Here is a 27,352-nt window from a genome sequence, read left to right as displayed (position 1 = left end):
TTTGGTTCATCTCTTCCATGGAAAGTCTCCCAGCTTAAGAAACTTAAGTAATTCAAAATCCCAGAGAAAGTAATCCAGAAGTTGCTATGACAGAGTAATGACTATGAATTTTGAGGTCTGTCATTTTGAAGATGTGAATAATTATGAAATGCTCTGTAGTCAGTATAATTCTGAGGGGCTTAAATGAGTCACCCAGGGGTGGTCAAAGCAACACTGTTCTCTCTGATTCTTCCCATCTGAACATCTTTCTCTGTCTCTTTTCAGACTCCTCCATCCCCCACATCAGCTGTTAATGTGATACACTTCTTGGTGTATTTGCTTTTTAAGCAAATATTACATATCAGAGGGTAGGTGAGATTTTTTTTGACCGCGTAAGCATTCTATACAACGAACCTAAAGTCACATCATGGTATACATCGTAAGGCTGACCCTAATCTTTAAACACCAAGGTTATATTCTAGCCTTTATCAGGGAAATTGAGCAAACTCAAAATTGTGTAGCTAACAGTACAAAGTAGTAAATCATTTCTGAGTTCTGTTTCTTGGGCAGCTTGCAATGAAAAGACAGTTCAACACTATACTTTGAGTGAGGGCGAGGGTTAGACATGGCACAGCCCTTGTAACGAAGTAGAACATCATATAGATTGATTCTTGCTTGAGGTAGTATGGGTAAATTATAGGCCACTTGACCAAGATTATAAACATCTTGAGGACTGGTTTCTTGCTTTTATTTAATTAATTAATTTACTTTTGTATTCCTCATTTAACATAATACCTTGCAATCACGTTTCAAAAACTTAAAAAATTTAATACTACCTAAAACACTTTCTTATTTAAATATTTCAAATTATGAATGGAAAAGAATGTAGAAGCTCAGAGACCAGAAAAGCAACGTTTGAAGTCAGCATCCACGAACTGGACATTCAAACAAGAAATAAACACAGCTCTGGAACCATGAATGGGTCCAATTTGATTATAGTAAAAGATTTTACATGCTTTGATAAAATATTATTATTTTATTAAATAATAAAGATATTATTTAGAATATCTTATAATTTTAAATAAATTATTTAATAATATTAAATTCCCTTTCTTCTTCCTTCAGAGAAGAAAGCAAATGAACAAAAACTTCTTTATGAGAAAAAAATTAATGAATGAGCTCTTCATTAATCTGTGTAAGGTGACTGAGTTTTCTTATTTTAAAAACTTATTTTCTTTCTTATTTTCTTTCTTATCGCTAAAGTAATTTTATTTTCATTGTAGCGAATGTGAAAACAACATATAAGCAAAGGGGATAAATTTTTAAAATCTCATAATTCTATTGCTCTCGTTACTTATTGTCTAATAGCAACGCTTTCATATATTTTGAAACTGTAATTCCTCTTCAGCCAGGAAATACTCACAACAGAGGGAAATGATTGACATGGCATGCAGCTTGTTCTCAGATCTGATATAAGGTCGCATACAGATGACAAAGATGTTTCCAAAGCACGTAACTGCAGACACAACCCAGACGAATACTCTCTGAATAATGCTCGCCAAGAGATCCTCTAAAGATGAGATTCCATCAGTGTTTGGTTTACAGCTGCGAACATGCGGTGCATAGCCACAGTACTGGAACTTCTTAAAATAGCTGATGTGCAAAGAGAAGGGAAAAGAAGATTTTAAGCTGAAATCAGTGTCACTCTACATTAAAATCTATTTTCTACATTCTCTCAGTAGAAAGAAAACATCTTAATATGAGACTCAGAGGAATGAATGTAAAACGTTAGGGATACTGAAGATTTAACCTTAAGTTTAATTCTCATTAACTTGGTTTTTAAAAGAATGTGCAGGTGAGAGCCACAAAAAGGCGTAATAAACATACAAGTGTTAGACATGTCTTAGAATATAAATCAAATGTTAGCATGTGATCAGGACAATCCACCCAAGGAAACTTGTTACTGGGTTTTCAGTGTTTAGTGCATGTGTTAATAAATCCACTGTTACATAACTCCTATGGTTGCTGCAACTGATTTTCCTTTTTCAAACCTAGGGGAAGAGAATTTGTCCTCTGTGCTTCTATGGCTTTTCTAGTATAGAATTTGTGTGATCTGTAGCTACTTGCCAACATGCTTATCCTCACACTAGAGTTTGGTACATAATAGGGTGTTTGATAAATATGTGTTGAGTGAATTCTTTCATCAGTAGAGAGACCTCCCTTGTTAATAAAACACCACCGGGATAATCAGTAATTACTACTGTGCTACCACCAACACCAGCACCGTTTATTGAGCATCTTCCCAGTATCAAGAATAACTTCTCAGATCAGCTCCATGAGGTTGAGGTCAGTATCACCATACAAGAAGATGACTCTTCAATGGAGGCAAATTATCTGCTAGGAAATTTTCTAATAAGTGCAGAAATTAGGATTTAAATTAGATCTCTTTGCCCCTAAAGCGATGTACTCTGGCAAAAAATATAAGTGATCTTTATAGTATAAGGAGTTGTAGTAATACAAGATAAAAACTTGACAATTACAGTATATTGTCCTGTAGTTTAACTCTTGCTGCCTGGATCCCAGGATCTGCCATGGTTTCTGCCCAGTTCAGTTCTGCTCCTTGAGTTGTTTCTTGGGTTTTGTGACCTACACTATTTTCTTCCAATAAACTCTGCTTTGCTTAATTTAGTCAGAGTGTTTAATGTTGTCTGCAACCAAGGAAACTTTTATAAGCATGCTCTCTGAGGAATTATGGGAAAAAAACTCCCAGGATCCTCTGTTAGATTTAAAATACAATCAAGATTATAGAGTGGTGGTGACTGCCATGACACTTTCTAAATTATTGGGAATTAATTACCTTGGCATGGAGACCATTCTAATATATTTCATATATATACTGCTATATATTACATTCAATTAAAGAAAATGTTTCTGAAGCATGTAATTGATGGCATGATGAGACATACTGTTTGAATAAAAGATTTTTCATGGTTTACCACTTTATCCATACACCCTTGCACATCATGCCCTGACATTGTGGGCAATTTTCACTGAGGAGGATTTCTCTCTTCCCTTCCTCCATTTACATGAATTATTTATAATTATTTTATGTTTATGTAACTTCTTCATCTGGTCGCATTTGTGCTATGTGCACAAATTACTAGCTGAGTGGACAAACATGACTATCAGTGAGTGGCATCAGGGCTCGGGAGAGTTTACAAGCCTGAGTGGGTTCCCTCCACACTCCTGCTGTCTGACATTCAGACAAAACTCCTTTCATTCTGCCAGACCATGGAAAACTAAAAATCACCCCACCCAATACCAACACTTTAAGAGTTAATTATCGTTTAGGCAAATTAATCAGTAGAAAATGTTAATAGATTGGATGCATTGGGTATGGAGGTATTAGCACAATACATGTGGAAACGTAAAAGACTGAAATCAAGGTGAAGAACAAGAAAAAACATCTGCTTACATGTGAGAGAGATTCGTGAGAGGTCTAAACATCCTTTGTTGGATATTTGAAATTTCAATTCCTTCTAGGCTGCTAAAAATATCAAATTAATTATCAAAAAAATATGTTATGCAGGGTATAATAAAATGAGTTTCTGTGACAGACAGTTTAATAAAATGCTGTTAGTTAACACTTATTCAGAACCAAACATTCGTACTTAACCTTCCCTAGGCACTTCCCCAACTCCTTTAAAAATATTTTTATTAAAAATTTTTTTTTATTGAATGAAATATTCTTTAAATTCTATAGTGCTTTACAATTTTCAAAAGTTTCGCACACATGATTTCATATGATCCCAGAATAACCCATTTTTTTCTCCCAATGCCTTTTTGATTCTGCTATTTATATGTATATATCCTGCTTATTTGAATTTTTTGGCTTCTAATGGAGAGTGGAACAATGTTTTTGTATAGTAACTGCTCAATATATATTTTTGAAATAAATGAACAAGCATTATCTTTTCGACAATATTGCAATAGCAGAGGCATTTTACATTCTTGAAGTTTTTCTAATCATTTTAAATAATAAATGTTTTTTTAATAAAATGCCATTTTACTGAGGGAGCACTTAAAAGAACCGAAGCTTACCTTCTTAAGGCAATTCTTAGACCCTAACATAATTTGTGTGTGTGTGTTTATGTGTGTGTGTGTGTGTTGCAAGTAATGACATATCATCTAGAACATTCCATCTTGGGATAACGATGGCTATAATAAATTCTTAGATACCCAGGGCTAATGAAGGAATAAATATGCATAGATGCCTTCAGAGGATCAAGCAAACAATCCAGTATAAGCTTCTGGTGATTACAGAAATATATGAAATGATTAATCATTATCTAATTTGTAGCTTATAAATACGGAAGATTAAACTAATAGCTATCTGTTTGTAGCCCAGCAAGCACTCATCTTATATGTTTTCCTGGAGTTTATCCAATATCCTGGGACTAAATCTTCTGATTTGAGATCCTATCAATCTTATTTTATAGGATTTATTAGCTATTAGTATGTAAATAAAAATTACATCATAAAACTATCCCCATAGGTGTATACTTACAGAGACTTGAGTTTGACAAGGTAATCAAATTGGTTTGCTTGAATTTTCTGGATTGGGTTATAGGAAAGATTCCTGTTTTAAAAAAAAGAGCAGCAATAGGTCAATTCTTAAAAAGTATTTGAGTAAAGAGAAAGTGTGTCTCGACTTAGGGTTACTTTTAAACAGTAACAAAAAAGTACAGCAATGTCACTTGACCCCTAGGGCTCATTGGACATTCAAATGGATTAATGGAAACAGAACTCGTAGGCCAGTGCATGGCTGTCAGTAAGTGCATTAATGGCAGAGCTGAGAGAACGTAAGCGCGAAGGTGGGGAGGTCCAGAGACGGTCCCACCAGAGGAGCAGCAGGGTACCCAAAGGGAAGCCACACCACTTCAGGTTTTGCCTATCATCATGTGTAGTTTAAATGAAAGAAAGAAGAATCTCATTTAGTCAAAACTTGAATTAGTGAAATCACATTGAATGCTTTTTACAATAAATCGTGTCAAAGAGTGGCATATTGTGTTAGCAATTTGTGAGGCATGAAATGAAAAGCAAAAGGCTCTATAGTTAGAAACAAACAAACAGAGGTCAGAGTGGTAGTGTAGCTGAGTGTAAATGAAGAAAATTTCAAAATCTTTGCAAAACAACACCTTGAAACAAGAATTGTTGATTAAAGGGACCTTCTCAGGGCAGGTTCACTTTTTAAGAAATTTATTGCAGATTAGACCATTAGTTGGGTGGGGGAGGGGCAGTGACTACAGAAAGAAGGGAAGAGAGGAAGGATGACAATAAGAAGAAATGTGTTGTATGAAAGAAGGGAAGGGGACTCAACTATCTATGAACAGAAGGAAACGACCTTAACATAATAAAAGCCATATAGGAAAGCCACAGTGAGCATCAAAGCCAATGGTTAAAGGCCAAAAGCTTTTCCTCTAAAATCAGTAAGAAGACAAGGATGCCCACTTTTGCCATTTCTATTCAACATACTACTGGAAGTCCTAGCCAGAGCAATTAGGCAAGAAATAAAAGGCATCCAAATTGTGAAGGGAGAAGTAAAATGATCTCTGTTCACAGATGACATGATTTTATGTGTATAAAACCCTAATGATTTCACACACGCATACACACAAAAACTGTCAGAACTATTGTAATAAATTCAACAAAATTGCCATATGTGAAACCAACACATAATAATCAAACAATAATCAATAATCAAATGCATTTCTATACACTAACCATGAGTAATCCATAAAGAAAATTAAGAAAATGATTCCATTTACAATAGCATCAAAAGAACAAAGTACTTAGGAATAAACTGAATAAAGGTGAAAGACTTGCACTTTGAAAACAAAATGTTGCTGAAAAAAATTAAAGAAGACATCAGTTAAAGAAGACATTCTGTGTTTTGGGACTGGAAGACAATATTGTTAAGATGTTAATACTACCCAAAGCAATCTACATATTCAGTGTAATCTCTGTCAAAATCCCAATGATTTTTTTTGCATAAATAGAAAAATTCATCCTAAAATTCATATGGAATCTCAAGGGAATCTGAATATCTAAAACAACCTTGAAAAAGAAGAACAAAGTTGGAGGTCTCACTTCCTGATTCAAAACTTACTACAAAGCTACAGTAGTCAAAACACTGTGGTGCTGGCTAAAAGATAGTTGTATAGAACAATGGAATAGAATGGAGAGCCCAGGAACAAGCCTCTGTATATATAGTCAAATAATTTTTAAAATGTGCCAAGATTGTTAAATGGGGAAAGGACAATCTTTTCAACAAATAGTGCTGTGAAAACCAGATAGATATCCACATGAAAAAAAAAAAAAGCTTAGACCTTGAGCTTCCACCATGTACAGAATTAACTCAAAATGGATCAAAGGCCTAAATAGAAAAGCTAAAACTTTAAAACTCTTAGAAGAAGTCATAAGAGAAAAGCTTCATGACATTGGATTAAGCAATGACTTCTTGTATATGATGCCAAAAACATAGGTAACAAAAGAAAAAAAAAACAAGAATTGGACTACATCTAAATCAAAAACATTTGTGCATCAGAAAACACTGTCAACAGAGTGAAAAGGCAACCCACAGAATGGGAGCATACATTTGTAAATCATATATCTGAAAATGATTTAATATCTAAAATATATACACTCCTACAACTTAACCACAAAACCCCAAACAACCCAGTTTAAAAGCGGGCAAAAGACTTGAATAGGTATTCTCTAAAGAAGTTACACGAATGGCCAATAAGCACATGAAAGGATGCTCAACATCATTGATCATTAGAGAAATGCAAATCAAATCCACAATGAAACACCATTTCACATCCATTAGATTGGCAATTATCAAAAAATATAAAATAACAAGTGTTGTTAAATAGGTGGAGAAATTAGAATCCTTGTGCACTGATAGTGGGAATATAAAATAGTGTAGCCACTATGCAAAAGAGTATGGTGTTTCCTTTAAAAATTAAAAATAGAGTTGCCATATGATCCAGTAATTCTACTTCTGGGGTTATATACCCAAAGAATTGAAAGCAAGCTCTTGAACAGATATTTGTACACCCACATTCATAGCCGCACTACTCATAGCAGCTAAAAGGCGGAAGCCACCCAAGTGTCCACCAATGGATGAATGGATAAACGCCATGTGGTACTTACAGCGGATTATTATTCAGAATGATACTATTCAGAACTTCTGACACATGCTACAACCTGTGGATGAACCTTGAGGACATTATGCTAAGTGGAATAAGCCAGTCATAAAGGGGCAAATATGTATGATTCCACTGATTTGTGAGGTATTTAGAAATGCCAAATTCATAGAGCCAGAACAGAGTGATGGATGCTGGAGGGGCAGGGGTTGATGGGGAGTTAGTGTTTAATATGTATGGAGTTTCAGTTTGGAAAGATGGAAAAGTTCTAGAGATGGATGGTGGTGATGATTGCACAACAATGTGAATGAAGTTAATGCCACAGTTGTACACTTACAAATGGTTAAAATGGTAAATATACATACTTATGTATATTTTAATCACAATTTTTAAAAGTAAAATAAATTAAAAAATAAAGATACAAAATTCGTATCAGTCTTACAACTGTGAGAGCTCCTTCAGATCCTTAAAGACAAGTGGTGAAAGATTTTCAATCTTATTACTTCCTAAATCCCTAGGGAAACAATTGCAAATGTCATATTATTTCCTTAAGACTTTACTCATAGTTCTGTAATTTATTAAAAAAACATTAGACAACTTTCAAACAATGCCATTAGTGAGTTAAATTAGTTAATAGAAGTCAAAACTTTAAAAAGGGAGTGAGATGGTAAAAGATAAAAATATTTTATCCCATTTTATTGCTCACTCAGAGACAGTACTTGGTGGTATTTGATCTAGTTCTAATAGATACAATTTTCTAATTCAATTAATATATGTGTTGTGTCCTTCCTCCTTTCTCTTCTTCCTCCCCTTCCTCCCTCCCTCCCTCCCTTTCTTCCTTTGCTAAAGTAGAAATATGCTTTGGAACCTTAATTTTTTCCTTTGCTTGTATTATAATTTTCAACTGGAAGTGGATTATTTCAGTTTCCAGTTTCTTCCACAGCTGATATACACCAGATCTCATACACACCTGGGGCAGGATATTTTGTATGTTACTTCATGTACATATAGAGGTTGGACTGCCTAAAGTGGTATGAACTTGTAGCTTAGTTGTGAGAAGATTTCGGACAGTAGCAGCTCTTACGGTAGATTTGACAGCGGCAACTCTCATGAGAAAGGCCTCAGATTCTTCTAAACAAGACAATCTTTCAATAGGCTTGAGTTCTTCAATGCCATCAAGAGATACTAAGAGAAAGCCTAACCACTTTCCCTGTCCATCTCCAAATCCTATTTGTTGCTACAGGGAGAAGCATGGGAATAGATCTATTTGTTATTGCAGTGCTTACAAATCAAAAGTTAGGTTATTCAACTTGGAAGGGCAAGATAGATTTAGACTGAGTTTTTAAAACTAAAAAGTAGCTAATGTAATCATTACTATACATGTCTTTGCTGTAAATGTTTTATTTTTATACTGTAAACTGAACCTTGAGGCTGTTTTTGTTATTTATGTTTTCATGGGTGAATTGTCTGTGAAGATAGATGGTCTGATTTGACAACAAAAGGAATGTCTCTAAAATTTCATCCCTTTCTTAAAATCCTTCAATAAAAAAGCCTTTAAATATTTTGCCACTGTCTAGCTTTCCAGCTCAGTTTCCTACCACTTTCTACTCAGTCAAATGACTTTCACCAGGGCCTGAAGGCACCTCAGTATTTCAGCCTCCGGGTTTTTGCACGGGTGCTTCCTTCTGCCTGGAATAAGCTTTAATTCTTGTCCTTCTGATGAACTCCCTATTCATCCTTCAAGATTCTGCTCAGATAAACAACAAGGATTTACTGTACAGCACAGGGAACTATATTCAATATCTTGTAATACTCTGTAAGGGAAAAGAATCTGAAAAAAGAATGGGTGTGCATAACTGAATCACTTTGCCGTACATCTGAAACTAACACAATATTGTAAATCAACTATACTTTAAAAAGAAACAAAAACGATTCTGCTCACATGTCACTCCTCTGTGACCAGGGAGGTTAGGCATTCTCTTCTCTGTTCTCCCGTATGTAGCATGGATAACACATACAGCACTTATAACATCATATTAAAACTATTTCTGTACATACGTTCTCCTCTTCTGAAGGACGTGAGCTCTTTCAGTGCCAGCCCTGTACCTATTCATCTTGGGCTCTTCAGCATCTAGCTTAATTTTGGGCTAGCTATTCTTTGTATTCTTTGTATCCCTACCTAGAAGGCCATTAACAGACTCGACCTGCTTCATATTTAGGTAAAAGTGGCGGCACAATTCCAGTTCTTTGTATGGGAAGCCAAGTAAAAGATTGATCATGTTAGTGAGGCAATGTGAAAAACAGATTTAGAAGAGTGCACTAGGATATTAAATCTTGAAATATCATGTTCATCTGTTTCTGATGGGAGTGCTGTTTTGGCTATTAGAGCCAATTCTGACATATAGTTCTTTTATCATGAATCATGTAATGGGAACCATTTGGCCTAGACCCTAAGTGATGGGTAAAAAGACCATTTTCTCAGTTTCGTTTTAGGAAAGTTGGTCTAAACTTAACTGGACTTGAGGTCCATTTCCGAATGGGCTCAGGAAACACATTATCACCTAGAGTAGTTGACTTTAAAAGCACAAAGTAAATCAAGCATGTAGCAAAGAGTTTCTGCCATCAGAACTATTTAGAGTCTACTGTGAGAAGTCAGTTCTGATTGTTGCCAATTTATTTGCCTGCATTAACTCTGTCAGTGGGATCAAGCCAGGAGGGGCACAGAATGTAGTCCAAACCCTCTCTCAAAGGGAGAGTCACTCATTTGAGGTCTAGACCCACCCATTTAAAGCCATCACCTCTTAGAAAACATGCCATTTTCATCCCTGTAAATCCGATTTTTCAAGCCAACGTTGGGTATGGGATTCGGCAGGGTTCAGGCAGGACTAATTCTTGGCCTTGGTGCCCCTCTCTGCCCCTTTGTTGCTCTTTCCTTTACCTCTGAACCTTCATTAGCACTGGTTACGGACTAAGCTGTTGTGTTCCATGCTCACTACTGGTTACTGATACTTAGAACCTGCACCTCAGCGCCACCATGCAAGTCAGGATTGGCAGAAATTACCTACTGGTATTCAGATCGCGGTGGCAAGTAGGATAAAACAAGGAAAAGTATGGACCCCTCGACTAGCTTGTATTTTCATGGCTAGATACTACCGTTCGAGTCACCTACACGCACCTCTCCCTACTACTGAGAATAAAATAATTTCCTATGTGTTGATGGTCTGGTTCACTAGCCAGACACTGGGAGCTGTTATAGCAGGTGCTTGGTTCTGATATCTATCGAGATTTTCTTGCGCACTTTGTGAATGATTGGTACTGTCTACTGAAAAATGTTTCAAGCAAATGGTCATGGAAAAACGTTGGGGTTTCAGTGGCTTGTTTATTGATGTTTTGGAGCAGAATGCTGCATTGGTTCCCAAGGAACGTTTCTGTCTGTGGCATATGTATTCCCTCCACCTGTCTTCGTTTGCAGGTAAGGTGTCCCGAGAAACAGTTTAGTTACATTCTTAAATTTTTTTTTTTTTTTTGTGGTACGCGGGCCTCTCACTGTTGTGGCCTCTCCCGCTGCGGAGCACAGGCTCCGGACACGCAGGCTCAGCGGCCATGGCTCATGGGCCCAGCCACTCCACGGCATGTGGGATCTTCCCGGACCGGGGCACGAACCCGTGTCCCCTGCATCGGCAGGCGGGCTCTCAACCACTGTGCCACCAGGGAAGCCCTACATTCTTTAACTTTTATGAACAAATTTTAATGAATCAAAGTTCTGCCCAGTTAATTGTCAAACATGTACCTTCTGTCCATTCTCCAGATTCTTTCTAGAACTCACAAAATCAAACTGGTGGCTAGACTAAACTTTAGCAAAAACCCACTTGAAGAAATTCATGGTAAAAAGTAAAAAACTGTCTGAAGGACCTGTACTTCATTTATTGTCCTGTGTATGTTTTATTTGGACAATCAGCTCCTATGTGCTTGGACCACAAGGCTTTGATTTATCAGAGAGTTGTCTTAATGTCCTTCGGAACTGTGTCATTGATCTTAAAAAAGGGACATTATAAATAGCTCTCTTTTCCATTATTACAGTCTGGGATGTTACCGATGGTAGTGTCTAATTTCCTTATGGATCCAAGATTATCCTTTGGTTTCAGAATCAGCAGAGTGGTGTCTTTTTATCTCCTGGTTTTTAAATCCTAACTCTCCAGGAAACTTAAAGATAAATTTGCCCTCCTTCTCCAGCAGTGGGTTAGAGTGGTGCAAGATGTATTTTATTTATTGATCTCCCCAGACTTTATTCTTTCTCCACAGCTATGTTTCCCTTACCTCACTTTCCTCAAATATTTATTTTATAGTTTTCCTTTACACATATTTTTTAAACTATCAGAATACCTTTGTGGCTCAAGGTATGCAGAAATAGTGCTAGGAAAAGAGAAAAATAAATCTTTCTTAAATGCATAAAAATGTATACGTGTGACAACTATGAACTGGAACAGTAGAAAGAAAATTCTTATCAATATATGTGTAATCGAGCTTACAATTCATCTAGTTTCTGGAGCGGTGCAAACGTGTTTTCACTGAGGTGATTAATTTTGTTTTTCCTCATTACCCTGAAAGTAAAAAGAAAAGGATGTTGTAGCTTCCAGAGGTAACTGATAGGTGAATTATTGGAGAGGAGATTAACAGCCTGCAAAAACAAAGATAATTACGTGGAGTGCACTTTTCACATCAAGAGAGGTTGAAGTAGCGTCATAAATTACCCAGTCTGTAATAACTTTAATCTTAAATTTCCCAGATCTTTCAATGATGATAAGAGTAAAATAGTGTTCAAAGTTCTAAGTGATTTAGGGAAGAGCTCCACAGGGGAAGAGTGAAAACCTCGACTCCTGAGAATACAGACTGAGCTTCAGCCCAGGGAGCTGTCTTAGGGTCGCCTCTGTAGGCTTCATGGTGTGTCTGTCGAACAAAATACCTCCCACACAATAGCACTGGTGCACATTGGGCAGTTGATGTGATTTAGGGTGGAGATGCTGCAGGAGGTCTACTTCAAGCTGGACCAACTCAAAAGATCTCTAGTTTGGGATGCTGAATGAGACTGTAAGTCCTGACAGTTCATCTCTGCCCTGATGTCGTGTTATGAGATAACATAAAGGACTAACTCACAGGAAACCTTTAAAAGATTTCCAGTTCTTGAGGCATTGTGGGACATGCCTGGAAGCTGGCCTCGTCCCATCCTTAAGTATTTATTTCCTCTCAGCACTCCAAACCGTTACCACTTTCTCCCAGCATCCTTGGACCAGAAAAGCACAAGCATCTGCCAAGAGGAAACTCACAAATGATTTCTTCATACAGAGCGTTCTCTAAAAACAAATACAAGTAGAATAGAAAAGAAGGGCTACATTTTTTGGATATTTATTTGGCCTGTGTCCTTTAAGTGCAATTTGGTTTCCTTTGGGCAATTACCATGAACTGTTTTGCATGACTGATAGAATCCTGCATCTGAAGACTGCTAAACTCACTGCAGAAAAGTTCACACATTTCAGTGGCTTTGAGCCCACTGGAATGGGGTGGAGGGCATAACTGGGTAAAAATTTTTGTTGTGTCAGTGGTAGCTATTGCATTGCCCGTACACAGGGGTCCTGTATATTCTAGTATGATGATTTTCAAACTTTTCACGTGGTAACTGACAGTAGAAAAATGCATTTTGCATTGGGACATAATATACACCCACACAACCCAAGATTCATGGAACAATACATTTAATCATCTGAATTGCACTCTGATGTTTTTATTCCATTCAATTCTATTCTATTTAATTAAAAAATGCGGCTCGGGACATACTACATTGCTTTCATCACCTGCTTGTGAGTTTCAACCCACAATTTGAAAAATACTCTTCTGGAAGAATAAACTGCAAATGAGGCAGTTATACTTTTATACTGAAGGAAGCCCCAGTATCCCTCACTGTTATGGAAGAGGCACCCTGAATTTAAAATAAGCCAGAGAGGAGTATAAGGAGAAATTATACTCGATAACATTCTAAGGTTTATCCTGGTGTCCGCAGTTACATCCTCAGGGAAGTGAACATTCTACAATTTCTAAAAGTTATAATTAATTTCCCCCACAATTTTTGCAGTAATAATTTTTATAGATTAGGACTTTAACTTGGTGTTTCTCAAATTGAGATCCAAGGGCAGATTCTAGGTGGTTTATGAGAAACTTTTTTCCCATTAAATTGGGTCTTACTTGTAAGGTTGAGAAAAGCAGGTCTCACGTAAGATAGTACCATTGTGATGACCCATGTATGTTGTGAATCTGTGGTTATGCCTGGTTTGAACTTCAGTAATTTTGCCAATGTGCTTCCTTTTCAAAAAACTTCAAGTTGAGAGGGAACATTTGCTGTAATTACTATGCATGTTTATGCTAGATTCTGTTCGCATAAATGATTCATTTTATTTGTAAAGAGATAAAACGGTACTTCAAAAGGACAAAACATTACTTACAAAACAGTTAAATTACTGCAGGAAATAAAAGTCAAATTCCTTAAATTATGGATATGGTTGCCTTCAAAGTCCCTGAAATATAAAAATAAAAAATGATAAAGCTAAATTTTCATCACACACAAAAGTCAGTCGGTTAAGAATGATTTGTTTTCTAGTAAAATATCATTTTCCCACATACTGTTTATTTCATAGGGATTCTCACATAATGTAAGTGTAGCCACTTACATAATAGCCAAAATGATATATTTATATATAATGTTTCTTTTTTTCTGTGTTAATAGTAAAAATGTTTTGAGTTTCATCGGTATGAGGTGTTCATGTGGGTACATATGTATCCTAAAGAATGTGAAGTGAATGAAAAAAGGCCCATGGAAAGCTTTTGTTGTGGTAACTACCAGCTATATAAACAGAAAGCACGTAGTGATCCGCATTAAACACCCGCCCAGAGGTACCACTGGCATTTCTCTGAGTGGCGTGACTCTGCTACAGCCCACAGAAGATTCTACTATTGCTGCAGAAGATGCTACCGCAAAACAGTGTTTAACCTCTACCTCCCTTGCCTAGACACTCCCAGAAAAAATTCTCCATAGCCTTTTACCCCTGAGAACATACTTTCTTGCTTTATTATATGGCCACACAGGCCAGTGCAGAGGGAGACCCACAGCTGCCCTTGGCTCTCCACTCTCGACTCAGGGCACTGCTTGCAGACCTGACTTGAGCTCCCTTGCTGTGTGATGCTAGGTCACCAACGGGAGCCTGGTCTGAGCAGCATACTTGTCAAAAAGTTGATGTTTTATTGTCTCTGCTTCATGGTTTTCATGAAGGCGTTCTTCTATTGCCTGTCTTTTATCTTGTCGTAGGGTTTATGGTGGAAGTTCATAGAACAGAGTTAGCCGAGCTCAGGGATACACTTTCAGAAGAAGATGCTGGCTCTTAAATCTACTCGTTTTACCCCAGCACTTAGCTTACCAGTCACCATACCACGTAAAGCCATTCAGGAACAATTGCCACTAAAATATATGAGCTGAAGTCTGACACAGCTACTAAAATCTATGCAGGAAACATGAGTAACATTAATGGACATGCCTGTTTTTTCTGCTGGAGAGGCTGTATCTGGGACAGTCAGTTTTATTTTGGCACTGCAATAAAAATGGATGCTGACAAATCAAAGTCTATCTGGAAGATCTGGAAGGCCAGCATGTAAGGGTTCTAGAAATCAAGTCAATGGACTAAAAGGGTGTATTTATCACAGAGAAGAGCAAAGAAGAGAGATATATTTGAAGTCAGGCATAGGGCTTTTCTCTGTTGCATCAGACTGCAAAATCATATTTACTTGTTGAAGGACACAAAACATTTCAAATTTAAGCTCACAATCCATGGTGTCCAGAGAATAAGCTTCTTCTTACTATAGTGATCTGAGAAGGGCATATACTATAACAAGGTTTTTGACAGGATTTCTGTACATATGGAATGTTGTGTTAAAATCTTAAATCTTGATTCTAGATCACCCTTCTAAAGAAAAACTTCTATTATTCTATTAAACTGGAAATAAAGCACTTGTAGTACTATCTTTTTTTGATCATTAGTCTTGGACCAGGCATTTGGCCTTCCATAACGAAGGTTATCATTGACACAGACTGTTCTATTTCCTTTTCTTATTTTGTTGTTGTTACCAGGAATCTACCACCAGGGGGTGACGTTCTCCTAAGCCTCACAAAATTTCTTGATGTTACTTTCTTGTTAGTTACACCTGTAACTTTTTTTTTTTTCTATTAAGGTAGCAAAAATATTTAAGTTAATATTAATTTACTATTTGTAAAAGTCAGTAAGAGGCATAAACTAGGGACTTTTGATTAAATTGTTAAATTCAATGTTGAGTTTATTTTAATCTTTATTTGTGAATTTGCTTTGGCTTTCTTCCTAAAATTAGAGGTTTTAGTTCTTGATATGCAGGGGTATGGCATACAAATCTGTTCCTTGTGCCAGGGCTCCAAGTTCTAATGGACCTGAGGGGGTGTTTTGCTTACTTAATGCCTGGATCACTTTTCCAACTTAATGATACTCTGAATCTAACCACTTTATGTTTCCCTCTATACATGGCAGAACTGGCTGAGAATGAAAATTTGGTTCTTGGATCTGAAGAACAACAATAACAGAAAATAAAAACACCAAGAATACTGCCCTCTCAATTCCCTCTCTCATCCCCTAGGGGCTTTTTGTAAACACACAAATCTCCTCTCCCTCTACTTCCTCCCGTACTTTTCTGGTTCCTATCTCACAGAGAAAATTGAGGTGATGAAGGAGGGGAAAGCCTTCGCCTTTCTGCCCGACATCCGTGATTTACCTGTATGTGCACCTGGTCTCCTACACCCACGATGTGATGACCCTCCTTCTGCTTTAGGCTAATCCCGCGTTTTCTGAGTTTTGTTTGTGAACGTGTATGTCCTAATATACATGGTCAATTCTGGTGAATGTTTTTTGGGCGTTCTTCACTTTCAGTTTATATCTATTAAGATTAAGCACAGGTACATAGAACAGAGACCCAACTATAACAGCATAACTACACAAGGATTTAACAACAACAACAAAAAATCTAGGGTTAGGTAGTCCAGGGCTAGTCTGGTAATTTTACCAAGTTGTTAGAAACCTAAGGTCTTTCATATTCACTGTCCAGAGGTCCTTGTCTTTGTGTTTCAAGATGTTGCTAAAGCTTGAGCCATCATACTGTCTTTTCTGGATAAGGAAAGAAAGGGAGGGTGTGCCTGTTTCTCTTTAAGGAGGTTGCCCAGAAGTTCCACACTATACGTCTTCCTCCTCATTAGTTAGGGCTCGGCCACGTGGCTCTGTCTAGACGTGGGGAAGTCTGGGAATGTAGTATTTTAGCTGGGCACTTTGCCGCCCCAAATAAATCTGTTCTGTTATCGAGAAGGGACTTTGCACTTTGATATGTACCAGTTAGAGCTAATTCGTTAACTATGTTATTTAGTTCCCCATATCCTTTTTTTGGTTTTCCTTGATCTTTCATGGACTGAAAGAGGTAGATTATTATTTCTTACCGCTTATGTATGTCTATTTTTCTTTTGTTTTGGTTGTTATATGAATCTATTTGGTGCATATATATACTCTTAATATAACATCTTATATTGGAAATTGCACACTATAGCATTTAAATGTCCTTCTTTGTACTGCTTAATGCAAATTGGCCAAACTTCTACCTACTTAGATAAAAAATGATGCCTGCTTTCTTTGGTTTGCATTTACATGGCATACTTTTGAGGAGTCTTCTATTTTTAATCTTTCTTAATCAATTAGTTATAGATGGATTTTTTTGTACATAGTACTGAGTTAGGTTTTGCTCTGTGATCCAACTTGAAAATCTGTTTTTCTTTTTAGTAGGTAATTTTAGTCCACTTATGTTTATCGATCTGACTACTGTATCTTAACTTAGTCTGCTATTTAAAAATATTATTATATGGTTTTATAGATTAAAAAATCTTTCAACAAATGGCTTAAAATTTTTATTTCTTCTGACATTGAAAAAGGTTTGTATATTCTATTGGTAACCTTTATAATTATAACTTTACCCAATACACCATACCTTCTCTTTCTTAGAGAATAACAATAGCACTTATCAATTTCCTATTATAAGAAATGATGAAATTAGTATATATTGTCTTCCTGCCTTTTCTTTCATCTCTCTCACCATAGGATTTTGATCAATTATATGTTATTTATTAATATTCACCTTAGGAATATCAAATATCCACATATTGGTAGATTTCTTAGTTTTAAATGACATCTCTTGACGCCAGGCTATTTTTCTTTATAGTTTTACTTTATTCCTTTGAAACTGCTTACTCACTTAAGATTATTGTGGCTCTTGCCAAATTGAGCCCTGTATCATTCTGTGATATTTCTCTTTATCCCTGGTGATAGTCTTTGTTCAGAAGGCTATTTTTTTCCAATGTTAACACAGCCCCTCCATCTTTTAAAAAAAATTAGTGCTGCATTTCTTATCTTCGTTTTACAGCTTGAATATCTCTATTTTCTCTGGTTGCCTCAAGCTTTTTTCTTTGCTTTTCTTTATCTTTGGTTTTCAGCAGTTTGACTATGATTTGTCCAGTTTTTTTTTTCTTTTCTACTTCTGCTTGTTTTCTTTTCTGAGGTTCTTAGATATGTTTTGGTTTGTTGTATTACATCATTTTAGAAAATTCTTGGTCATTATCTCTTCAGATCTTTCTTTGAAAAACAAGCAGGACCCTATGTCCCCCACCTCTTGTTTGTAGAAAAGCTTTAGCCTCCTAGGCCTTCCCTGAGTTCCAAAGAGCAGATTTAATCAGAGAAGTGAGAAAATGGTGAAACAAAGGAAAATAGTCAAGCAAGACAAAATAGTAATAGTTTAGTCATAAAACAAATTCAGGGTCCTTTAGTTCCTCCTCAAGGGCAATAGATAATACCCTGAGCCATATCCTTGAGTTGTTTTGCAGACACTAAAACCCTCACCACGTGGAGGAAGTTAATAGCATGCTGATCACCAGCATGTAGACCCCAGGCTTGCTGGAACCAGAAGGTTGATGATTGAGATTCCCATAACATCACCCTGTTACCTCACCACCAACCAGTCAGAGAATTGTGCACGAGCTGATCACACACCCTGCAGTCCTCTCTCTCACACTGCCTTTAAAAACCCTTCCCTGAAAACCATCAGGGAATTTGGGTCTTTTGAGCATGGGCTGTCCATTCTCCTTGCTTGGCACCTGCAATATATGCTGTACTTTCCTTCACCACAATCTGGTGCCAGGAGATTGGCTTTGCTGTGTGTCTGGTGAGCAGACTCAAGTTTTTTTGGTAACATCTTCTGTCCTGTTGTCCTTCTCTTCTTTTTCTGTGACCACTTTAACGCATTTTGAGACACTTTTATATTATCCTGTAACTTTTGGATTCTCTGTTCTATCTTTATTTTATGCTCCGTTCTCATTTTGATTCAAATGAAAGATTTCTATTGACCTATCTTCAAGGTCATTGATTCTTTTGTTAGCTGTGTTCAGCCTGTTGAAGTAATTCTCTGATTCTCTTTAAAGCTTCCATCTGTTTGCAGACATTTTCCATGTGTGCATGTTTTGCCCACCTTTCCCACTATATCATTTAACTGATTAATCATAAGTATTTTACTTTCCTTGTTTGGTAGTTGTAACATCTGAGTTATCTCTGGGCCTAGTTCTGTTGATTGTTTTATAATTTGACAAGGATTGTTTCTCTTGCTCTTTCTGGGATGGGGCTTTCTCAGCATTGTTGTCCCACATGCCCCGGAAGCCCTAACCCACTTTGCAACAGTGCAGGATCCTGGGCTGGAGAGGTTTATTTGCCCCTATTGCTGGAGTAGAGAGCTTTGGCTGATACCACTCCTTTGGAAGCAGTGGATCTATACACAGTCCCTGGCTGCAGGAAGATCTTCTGTCCCTCTCCCCATGGTGTAAAGTTTATGCTTCCTAAGAGGGAAGAGTCTAGGGGAGAAGGTGGGGTTTGTGCCTGCATGCCACCAAAGACTCTGGTTTCCTTAATTACTCCCAGCTTTCTCCATGAGCTGGTGGAGGCCAGAGAAAAAGAGGCTGTTAGGAATAGCTGACTCCCTTGAGTGTGTGATTCCCAGTATTCCAAAGGGTTACACTAGCCCACACTTAACCTTTACAGGTTTATTAAAATTTTAGCAGTTTTCTTTGTACCTGCTCTATGAGGGCCAACTCTTCACCTTGTGCTCTGCCAAAGGTGAAATACTGTATATGTCCCGTCTCTCTTGGTCACTCCTTAGAATTCAGTTTACCTGCTTGCCTTATGACTGACAGGCTGGAGAAAATTAAGACTGTGTAGATTGTAAAGTTCTTTCTCATTGGTAGAGTGGGAGCAATATTGTCTTGAGGCTGTCTACAGCTTCAGCACAGCATTGTTGGAATTGAATTGTCATATATAATAGGCATCCTTCAGTGACTTTTTCTTTATACTTCATATTATGATCTTGAAATTGTGCCATGTCGATTGAAGCAGGGCAGGTGCATTCATCTTTATTGCACCTGTGTGTGTATCCCACCTTATTTGTCCATCCTTTCCATGGCTTCCAGGACCTTGCTCCATAATGCATCCTCACTGTTTTTCATGTTTACAAATTCTTTACATTAGCTTCTTCTGCCTATATATAAACTTGCTTTGTCTCATCCCCAGATAAAAGTTTACTTTACCCTCTTGTTCTTTAGCTCATTTTTGGCTATTGCCCCATCTGTTCATATGCTTATTTATTAGTTATATTCCTTCCTTTTTGAATTTCACATCTTTTAGTGTGGTGTTTATAGTATTTTTTATTGCTTTGAAAGAACGATATTAAAGGTTTTAATCTGTCATCTGTTGTATATCTTGCAAATATATTCTTCTGGGCTGTCATATCTCTTTTTGTTTTATTTGTATTTTTCTACTTAACCATAGTTAAACAAATGTTTGCCGACACATCCAACAGATTTTCTAGTTTATACTTTGCTAAATGAAAGTTCATGTGCAAGGTAAAGATATTGTAATTAATTTAAAAAAATGAATTCTTATAAAGCAAAAATTATTACTAGAATTAAAATTGGGACAACATTCACTCTCAGGGATGCATGTGGAGTGAGTTGTTTTGGATAGCTAAAATTTAAAGATTATAATTTTAGTAACAAAAATTTAAAAAGTCCACGTCTTTAGTTATAAATCCTAATCATTTTTTATTTTGATCTGAAATATACATTTGGCTACCTTTTTAAAAGCAAAGGAAAGATTTCTTATTGTATGGGCATAAAATCTCCCACATTTGCTTCTGGTCTCAATGCATGAATTTTTAATTTACTCATATAAATATTAATCAATTTTACTTCATTACTAAGTTTGGATCACTGTGCATGTAATAATCATTAATGAATTCTTCTGAGCCCAAATTTAATCACCACAAAGGATATTGCACTTAGTTTGCCCTTTCCTTGATGACTTAGTTCGTCATTACTGAGGATACTATACTGTCATATTAAGATGCCTTCTGGACTTACTAATGATTTGGGGGATGTTTCTCTTCCCCTAGATGGTTCCAAACTAGTGTGTTTTGAGTTACTCTGTCTGCTTTTTATCGCATGTCTTGCTCCTGCTTTATTATCAGGTTGCTAATTGTTACTTACTAAAATCAACGTTTCTAACTGCCCCTCCTACTTTCAAGTTGGCTCTTCTAGTCTGTTGTGAGCTTAGAACTCCAACGACCAAACTTTTGGGAATTCCCTACAAGTAAAAGACAGAGGGAATTTTCATATATAGAGTATATGCAGGTTATTGACTGAACATTTAAATAAATATTTTGGATTTATTTCTTCATTTTTGCCTGTATTTTAAATAGACACATTTACTGGATAATTGAGTTCTGCATAGGTAGAGTGATGTTAATTACCACAAACAAAACTACTGTGTGAAAAACTCTGTGGAACATATTCTGTTGTGATGAGACTTCAAAAATAAAGTCTAAGTATCATATTCTTATTACATAGAATTTAGCAATGAAACTAAGGTGGCTTAGTCTCTCTGTACCAAATGAACAGGTGAACAGATTGACAGGGGGAAGGGGTGATGTTATATAGATATCATAACATCCCTTCTGTCTTCCTTCTTCCTGCCTCCAAAGTATGTTGTTTTTAGGAGATGTTTTATTTTGGTAAGAGTTTAGAGGAGTTAGTTTAGATAATAAGGATGTTTAATAAGAAAATCATGCTAAAAATATTAACAACTGCCATTTGAAAAAACCTGACATCCGAAATGAACTAGGCAAAACCAGAAAAGTTAGTTGTCTTCTGTAAGAAGAGATAGAGAGAACCCTCCTACACTGTTGGTGGGAATGTAAATTGGTGAAGCCACTATGGAGAACAGTAGGGAGGTTCCTTAAAAATCTAAAAATAGAACTACCATATGATCTAGGAATCCCACTCCTGGGCATATATCTGGAGAAAACTCTAATTTGAAAATATACATGCACCCCAATGTTCATAGCAGCACTATTTACAATAGCAAAGAGATGGAAGCAACCTAAATATTCATCAACAGAGGAATGGGTAAAGAAGATGTGGTACATATATACAATGGAATATTACTCAGTCATAAAAAGAATGAAATAATGCCATTTGCAGCAACATGGATGAACCTGGAGATTATCACACTAAGTGAAGTAAGTCAGAAAGCAACAAATACCATATGATATCACTTATATGTGGAATCTACAAAAACGATACAAATGAACTTATTTACAAAACAGAAAGAGACTCACAGACATAGAAAACAAACTATGGTTACCAAAGGGGAAAGGGGGGGAGGGATAAATTAAGAGTTTGGGATTGACATATACACACTACTATATATGAAATAGATAACTAATAAGAACCTACTGTATAGCACAGAGAACTCTACTCAATACTCTGTAATGACCTATATGGGAAAAGAATCTAAAAAGAGTGGATGTATGTATATGTATAAGTGAATCAGTTTGTTGTACACCTGAAGCTAACACAACAGTGTAAGTCAACTATTATATTTCAATAAACATTTTAAAGAAGAGGAGATATAGCAACTTACAGCCAGTGCAGCCTGGGCATGTGCTGACAAAGAGGTTTGTCAGGCAAGCGGGTAAGGACGTTGTTCATCAGTGCTCTGAAAAAGAGAAACAAAAAGGAGTCTCATTTTTCTGTTTCTTTTCTCAACTGAAGTCAAACGTGGTTTTATCATTATTCTTATGAAGCCGTGAACATCTACTAAGTTCGTTGTCTTCTCACTCAAATTTTTTTCTGTAAGTCTTGATATATTTAAGTGCTTGTTAGTAATAAAATTAGACAAACGGTAGCCATCATATGGAGGAAGCAGTAACATCAGAAACTGAAGAAAATCCTGTGCCCTTCAGTAGTGGATACTGAAAAGGAGGTGATTTTAAACAAACGTATTTTTCTTTACCAAGATTAATATAGGATAGTACTGGTGTGCTTAAGAATATTTCAATAAAACATGGCAGAGGGACTGTGTTCAGTTTTGATGGGCTGACATTCTAGAAAATGGAAGATCTTATAAGACTGTTACAACTACAAAATAGCCTCATAGGATATGACTAGGAGATGGTTTTTAGTTGAAAATTCCCTTTTAGCGTTTTAATTCCAAATGTCGTGTTGTTAAACCCAAAGCAGTCATTTTTATTCATGCTTTTTCCTTCAGTTGAAATATTTGCATAAATTTTTAGTACTTACAGGAGAATAAGAGAATTTAGTCCATAAAATGTTAGTGGGGAAATTCGACTGAGATGATTCTCTTCAATTATCCTGCCAGCCAGAAGAAAAAAATGGGTTCATTTACATATTTTTCGAACATAAAGACTAGTACTATAAAATGCCACATAAATTAAACATACAGCCACTCTAGTCTGTGGAGATCTTCAAAAACACCCGGCTTCAAGAAGGTTATTCTGTTATGACTGAGATACCTGAAAAAAGAGAAATAACTACAGTAAATTTGATACCTTCTTGATATCTTATAACAAGCAAAGGAAGAACAATAATCGTCCATCTTAAATTTTCTTATATGTTGTTCTCATCAGGCCATTTCCCTGCCTTCGGAGCCCTGAAAGTTCTTTATCACTTACCTTTTCACGTCTAGTTTTTCATTTCCCAATAATCAACCAACCATCAGCCAATCCCTCACTCACTCTGTCTATTCATTTATTCATCAAATTGTTTTGAGCCCCTAAGCTATGGCATTGTGCTAGGTGTGGAATCACTTTCTCTGAGGGGCTTTGCATCTAGTAGAAGACAGCATGTGAGCAGGTAGTTATTGCAGCAGCAGAGGGAAAAGAACAAGAAATACAGTTCCTCTGACTTTTCAGCGGAGGAGGTGCTGGCCTCTGCTGGGACTGGGGAAGCAGAGCTTGGAGGGGAGAGAGGACAGGGAGTGTTAAAGAAAGAGGTCTCTATTCCTGCCCTGCAAATAGGTTCATCTGTGCCATTTTTCTAGATGCCACATATATGCGTTTATACGATATTTGTTTTTGTCTTTCTGACTTACTTAACTCTGTATGACAGTCTCTAGGTCCATCCACGTCTCTGCAAATGGCACAATTTCGTTCCTTTTTATGGCTGAGTAATATTCCATTGTATATATGTGCCACATCTTATCTTATTTGCAAAGCATAAATAGAGACATGGACGTAGAGAATAAATGTATGGACACCAAGGGGGAAAGGAGGGCGTGGGATGAACTGGGAGATTGGGATTGACATATATACATTATACTGTGTATAAAATAGATAACTAATGAGAACCTACTGTAGGGCACAGGGACCTCTACTCAGTGCTCTGTGGTGACCTAAATGGGAAGGAAATCCAAAAGAGAGGGGCTGTATGTATACGTATAGCTGATTCACTTTGCTATACAGCAGAAACTAAGACAACATTGTAAAGCAACTATATTCCAATGAACATTAATTACAAAAAAAGAAAAGAAAAAGAAAGGAGGCTCAGTTGAGAAAAGCCTTGGATGAGGTGTATCATTCACAAAGCAAAGCGTGGGTGGGAGTGATTCCAGGCAGAGGAAATGGCTTATGCAAAGGTGAGAGGTGTGATGGTGACAAGGTGGGGGGTCACGGTGAAGAGGCTGTGAGGGGATGCTGGAGATGCCCCTGGAGGCAGGCATGGACCTGCTCTGGAGAAAAGACGCTGAATTCCTTGCTGGAGAGTCAGACCCATTGTACTTTTTTTTTTTTTTTTTTTTTTTTTTTGCGGTACGCGGGCCTCTCACTGCTGTGGCCTCTCCGGTTGCGGAGCACAGGCTCCGGACACGCAGGCTCAGCGGCCATGGCTCGGGCCCAGCCGCTCCACGGCATGTGGGATCTTCCCGGACCGGGGCACGAACCCGCGTCCCCTGCATCGGCAGGCGGACTCTCAACCACTGCGCCACCAGGGAAGCCCTAGACCCATTGTACTTTGACCCGACTTTACTTCTCACTCTTCTGCAGAGTGAACCAACTCTTCCTTCTGTTATACTGATCTCTTACATGTTTATTTCTTTGTTTTCTTCCAAAAGCAAACAAGCTTTTTAACGACTTTCAAAATCACCTCCCTTCTTTTATAGAGGCCTTATTTATTTTTTAAAAAATTTATTTATTTAATTTATTTATTTTTGGCTGCTTTGGGTCTTCGTTGCTGCGTGTAGGTTTTCTCTAGTTGTGGTGAGCGCAGGCTACTCTTCGTTGCGGTGCATGGGCTTCTCATTGCGGTGGCTCCTCTTGTTGCGGAGCATGGGCTCTAGGCGTGCGGGTTTCAGTAGTTGTGGCTGGCAGGCTCAATAGTTGTGGCACATGGGCTCAGTAGTTGTGGCACACGTGCTTAGTTGCTTTGCGGCATGTGGGATCTTCCTGGACCAGTGTTCGAACTCGTGTCCCCTGAATTGGCAGGCAGATTCTTAACTACTGCGCCACCAGGGAAGCCCCGGCCTTAGAGTCTTTATGTGGCCTTTTTTCTTTTTTTTTCTGAAGAAAACTTTTGGACACAAACACAACCACACACAGCCCAACAGAAGCTGGTAAAGAAAGGGAAATATTTGGAAAAATCTAATTCCACTTAACTTTGTCCTTTTGGCTTGGTAAAGTGGAGGTGAGACTCTCAAAATACCTAAGGTTAACAACGGTAGCAAAAGTATTGGACTCAAATGTGTGCAAAATTCCTTTCCTTCCGTTTTGTCTTAAAATGGCAGAGAAATTGTCTTGCGTGTTTATTTTTGTCTCAGTTTCTCTAATGCAGCAACTCACGGCTCTGAATCTGCTGTCAGACAGTTTGGTTCCTGGCTTTGCTACTTGTTAATAGTGTGACCTGAAACAAACAGCAACTTCAGAAATCCTCAGTTTCCCCAACTCTAAAATGGAAATAACACCAGTACCTAATTCACTGGGCTGTTGAACATTTGAGCCAGGCATGTCAGGAACACTTGGTGCATATTAGTAGAATGAGGTCTCTGTTCAACCTCCCACTTCAACTTCTTTCCTGTTCTTTTTCCTCATTGACTATGATCCTCATGCAAGTATTTGTTCAAATTCCTCTTCCCCTGATACATGGACCACACTGATTTCTCTTTTTGCTACTCTGACAGATCTTAGAGCTGACATCCTGTAAAATCTGTCCTTCTAGGAATCTCCCCTTCCCCATCAGATTTGACTTTTCTTGGGGGTAGCAAAGGATAAGGCCCCATATTAGAGCCACTTCCTTCCCTTGCAAGCCTGGAGCCCCAGTTGGGCACAGGAAGATGTTAAGAATCTCTTCAACACTTGCCCTGAACACCTCAGGGTTTCCCTTAAGAGCCACTAGAAATCCTCTAGAAAGGTACTTGATCCACCCCCCATGCCCTGTGCTGTCTGATTTGCCCCATCCGCTTCATTTTTCAGAGTCATCCTTCACTTCTCTGGACCCAAAATAATCACTCCTTTTAGGGAATCATCTTAGCAGTTGTGGTCTGAACAACATAGGTTTAAGTCTTAGTTAAGTAAATTCCCTTGCCATTCTCTAGTTGCTGTGTGTACGTTGGCATTGTTTCCCCACCGTAGACTGTAAGCTTCCAGAGAGCGAGCGGGTGCCTCTCCCCGATGGAAGCACAGGGTTCTACCTGAAATACTGGGTCATAAGGAGCTGGAAGGCAGTAGGTCTGACTTGTCTTTCTATGCCCCACACGGTGTCTCGCTGAAGACCTTGCACACTGTGAGGGGTAATGAGTGTCTATGGATGAATGAAGAGCAGTATCTGATGTTTACCCATGAAAGACAAGAACCGTGTGACATTTTAACAGCCAGACAATATTCTCGTGCCAGGAAAAAAACCAAGGAGCAGATGGAAGACGCTTAAGTTTACTCTCCAGGCTGTACTGTCTTTCAAGAGCCTCCTGCACATCCATTGAATCTTAAACCAAGCAGATGTTGCTCAGCAAGTTTTGAATAGATTTGTGAGAGGCTGTAGAGAAAGGCAGGCAGAAGCATGATGAGGAGGAGTCCAGTATTGACTTTGAGTAATTTGCTAAGACACGAAAGAGCAGTGAAGGGATAGACGCAGCTACAGGGGTTACTGTTAAGACTTTGGGTCCCCGGTGGCCTTCTCTGCTAGTAAACGATTAGGTGGCCTTCTTGACTCAACCCCAAACTCTGATACAACCAGTGAGGACTCTGACCAGAAACAGTTTTTTGGGTTAAGGAGTAAAAACTGGGGTAGGATAGAAGGCAAGGGGCCAGAAATAGAAATACAGGGAGTTGTTTATTAATGTGATTTTTTGGGTTATATTTCCATTCAATAACTTCTAGGTGGTAAGTTTCAGCTGCCTGGTAAAATGCAGCTGAAATGGAATGGAACTTTGAGAAAGACTATTTTAAAAAGCTTAGCTCTTAACCACAATGAGAAACTACTTCACACCCATAAGGATGGCTGTTATCAAAAACAACCCAACACAAAACAACAACAAAAATCCCAGAAAATAGCAAGGGTTGTTGAGGATGTGGAAGAATTGGAACGCTGTGCGTTGCTGATGAGAATGTAAAGTGGTGCAGATGCTGTGGAAAACAGTATGGTGGGTCCTCAGAAAATCAAATGTAGAACTGCCATATGA

At 37.7% G+C, this 27,352-nt stretch overlaps 1 protein-coding gene across 4 annotated transcripts in view; it reads right to left on the bottom strand.

Annotated features, from left to right (window-relative positions):
- RXFP1 (relaxin family peptide receptor 1) overlaps positions 1 to 27,352 on the bottom strand; it is a 68,252-nt gene that overhangs the window by 8,059 nt on the left and 32,841 nt on the right. For 2 of the 4 annotated variants that reach the window (XM_060093746.1, XM_060093736.1), the window contains exons 6-14: positions 23,127 to 23,198; positions 22,966 to 23,037; positions 22,307 to 22,381; positions 13,682 to 13,753; positions 11,717 to 11,788; positions 7,630 to 7,701; positions 4,547 to 4,618; positions 3,455 to 3,526; positions 1,403 to 1,632 (exon numbers count right to left, since the gene is read on the bottom strand). In XM_060093746.1, coding sequence (XP_059949729.1) covers positions 1,403 to 1,632; positions 3,455 to 3,526; positions 4,547 to 4,618; positions 7,630 to 7,701; positions 11,717 to 11,788; positions 13,682 to 13,753; positions 22,307 to 22,381; positions 22,966 to 23,037; positions 23,127 to 23,198 — 809 coding nt within the window. The remainder of the gene's footprint in view (positions 1 to 1,402; positions 1,633 to 3,454; positions 3,527 to 4,546; positions 4,619 to 7,629; positions 7,702 to 11,716; positions 11,789 to 13,681; positions 13,754 to 22,306; positions 22,382 to 22,965; positions 23,038 to 23,126; positions 23,199 to 27,352) is intronic. The other 2 variants (XM_060093727.1, XM_060093756.1) reach the window with 2 other exon arrangements.

Source organism: Mesoplodon densirostris, chromosome 1, assembly GCF_025265405.1.
Source record: "Mesoplodon densirostris isolate mMesDen1 chromosome 1, mMesDen1 primary haplotype, whole genome shotgun sequence".
NCBI lineage: Eukaryota > Metazoa > Chordata > Mammalia > Artiodactyla > Ziphiidae > Mesoplodon > Mesoplodon densirostris.
Note: the sequence above shows the minus strand (reverse complement) of the source record. Positions and strands in the feature narration are given on the sequence as shown.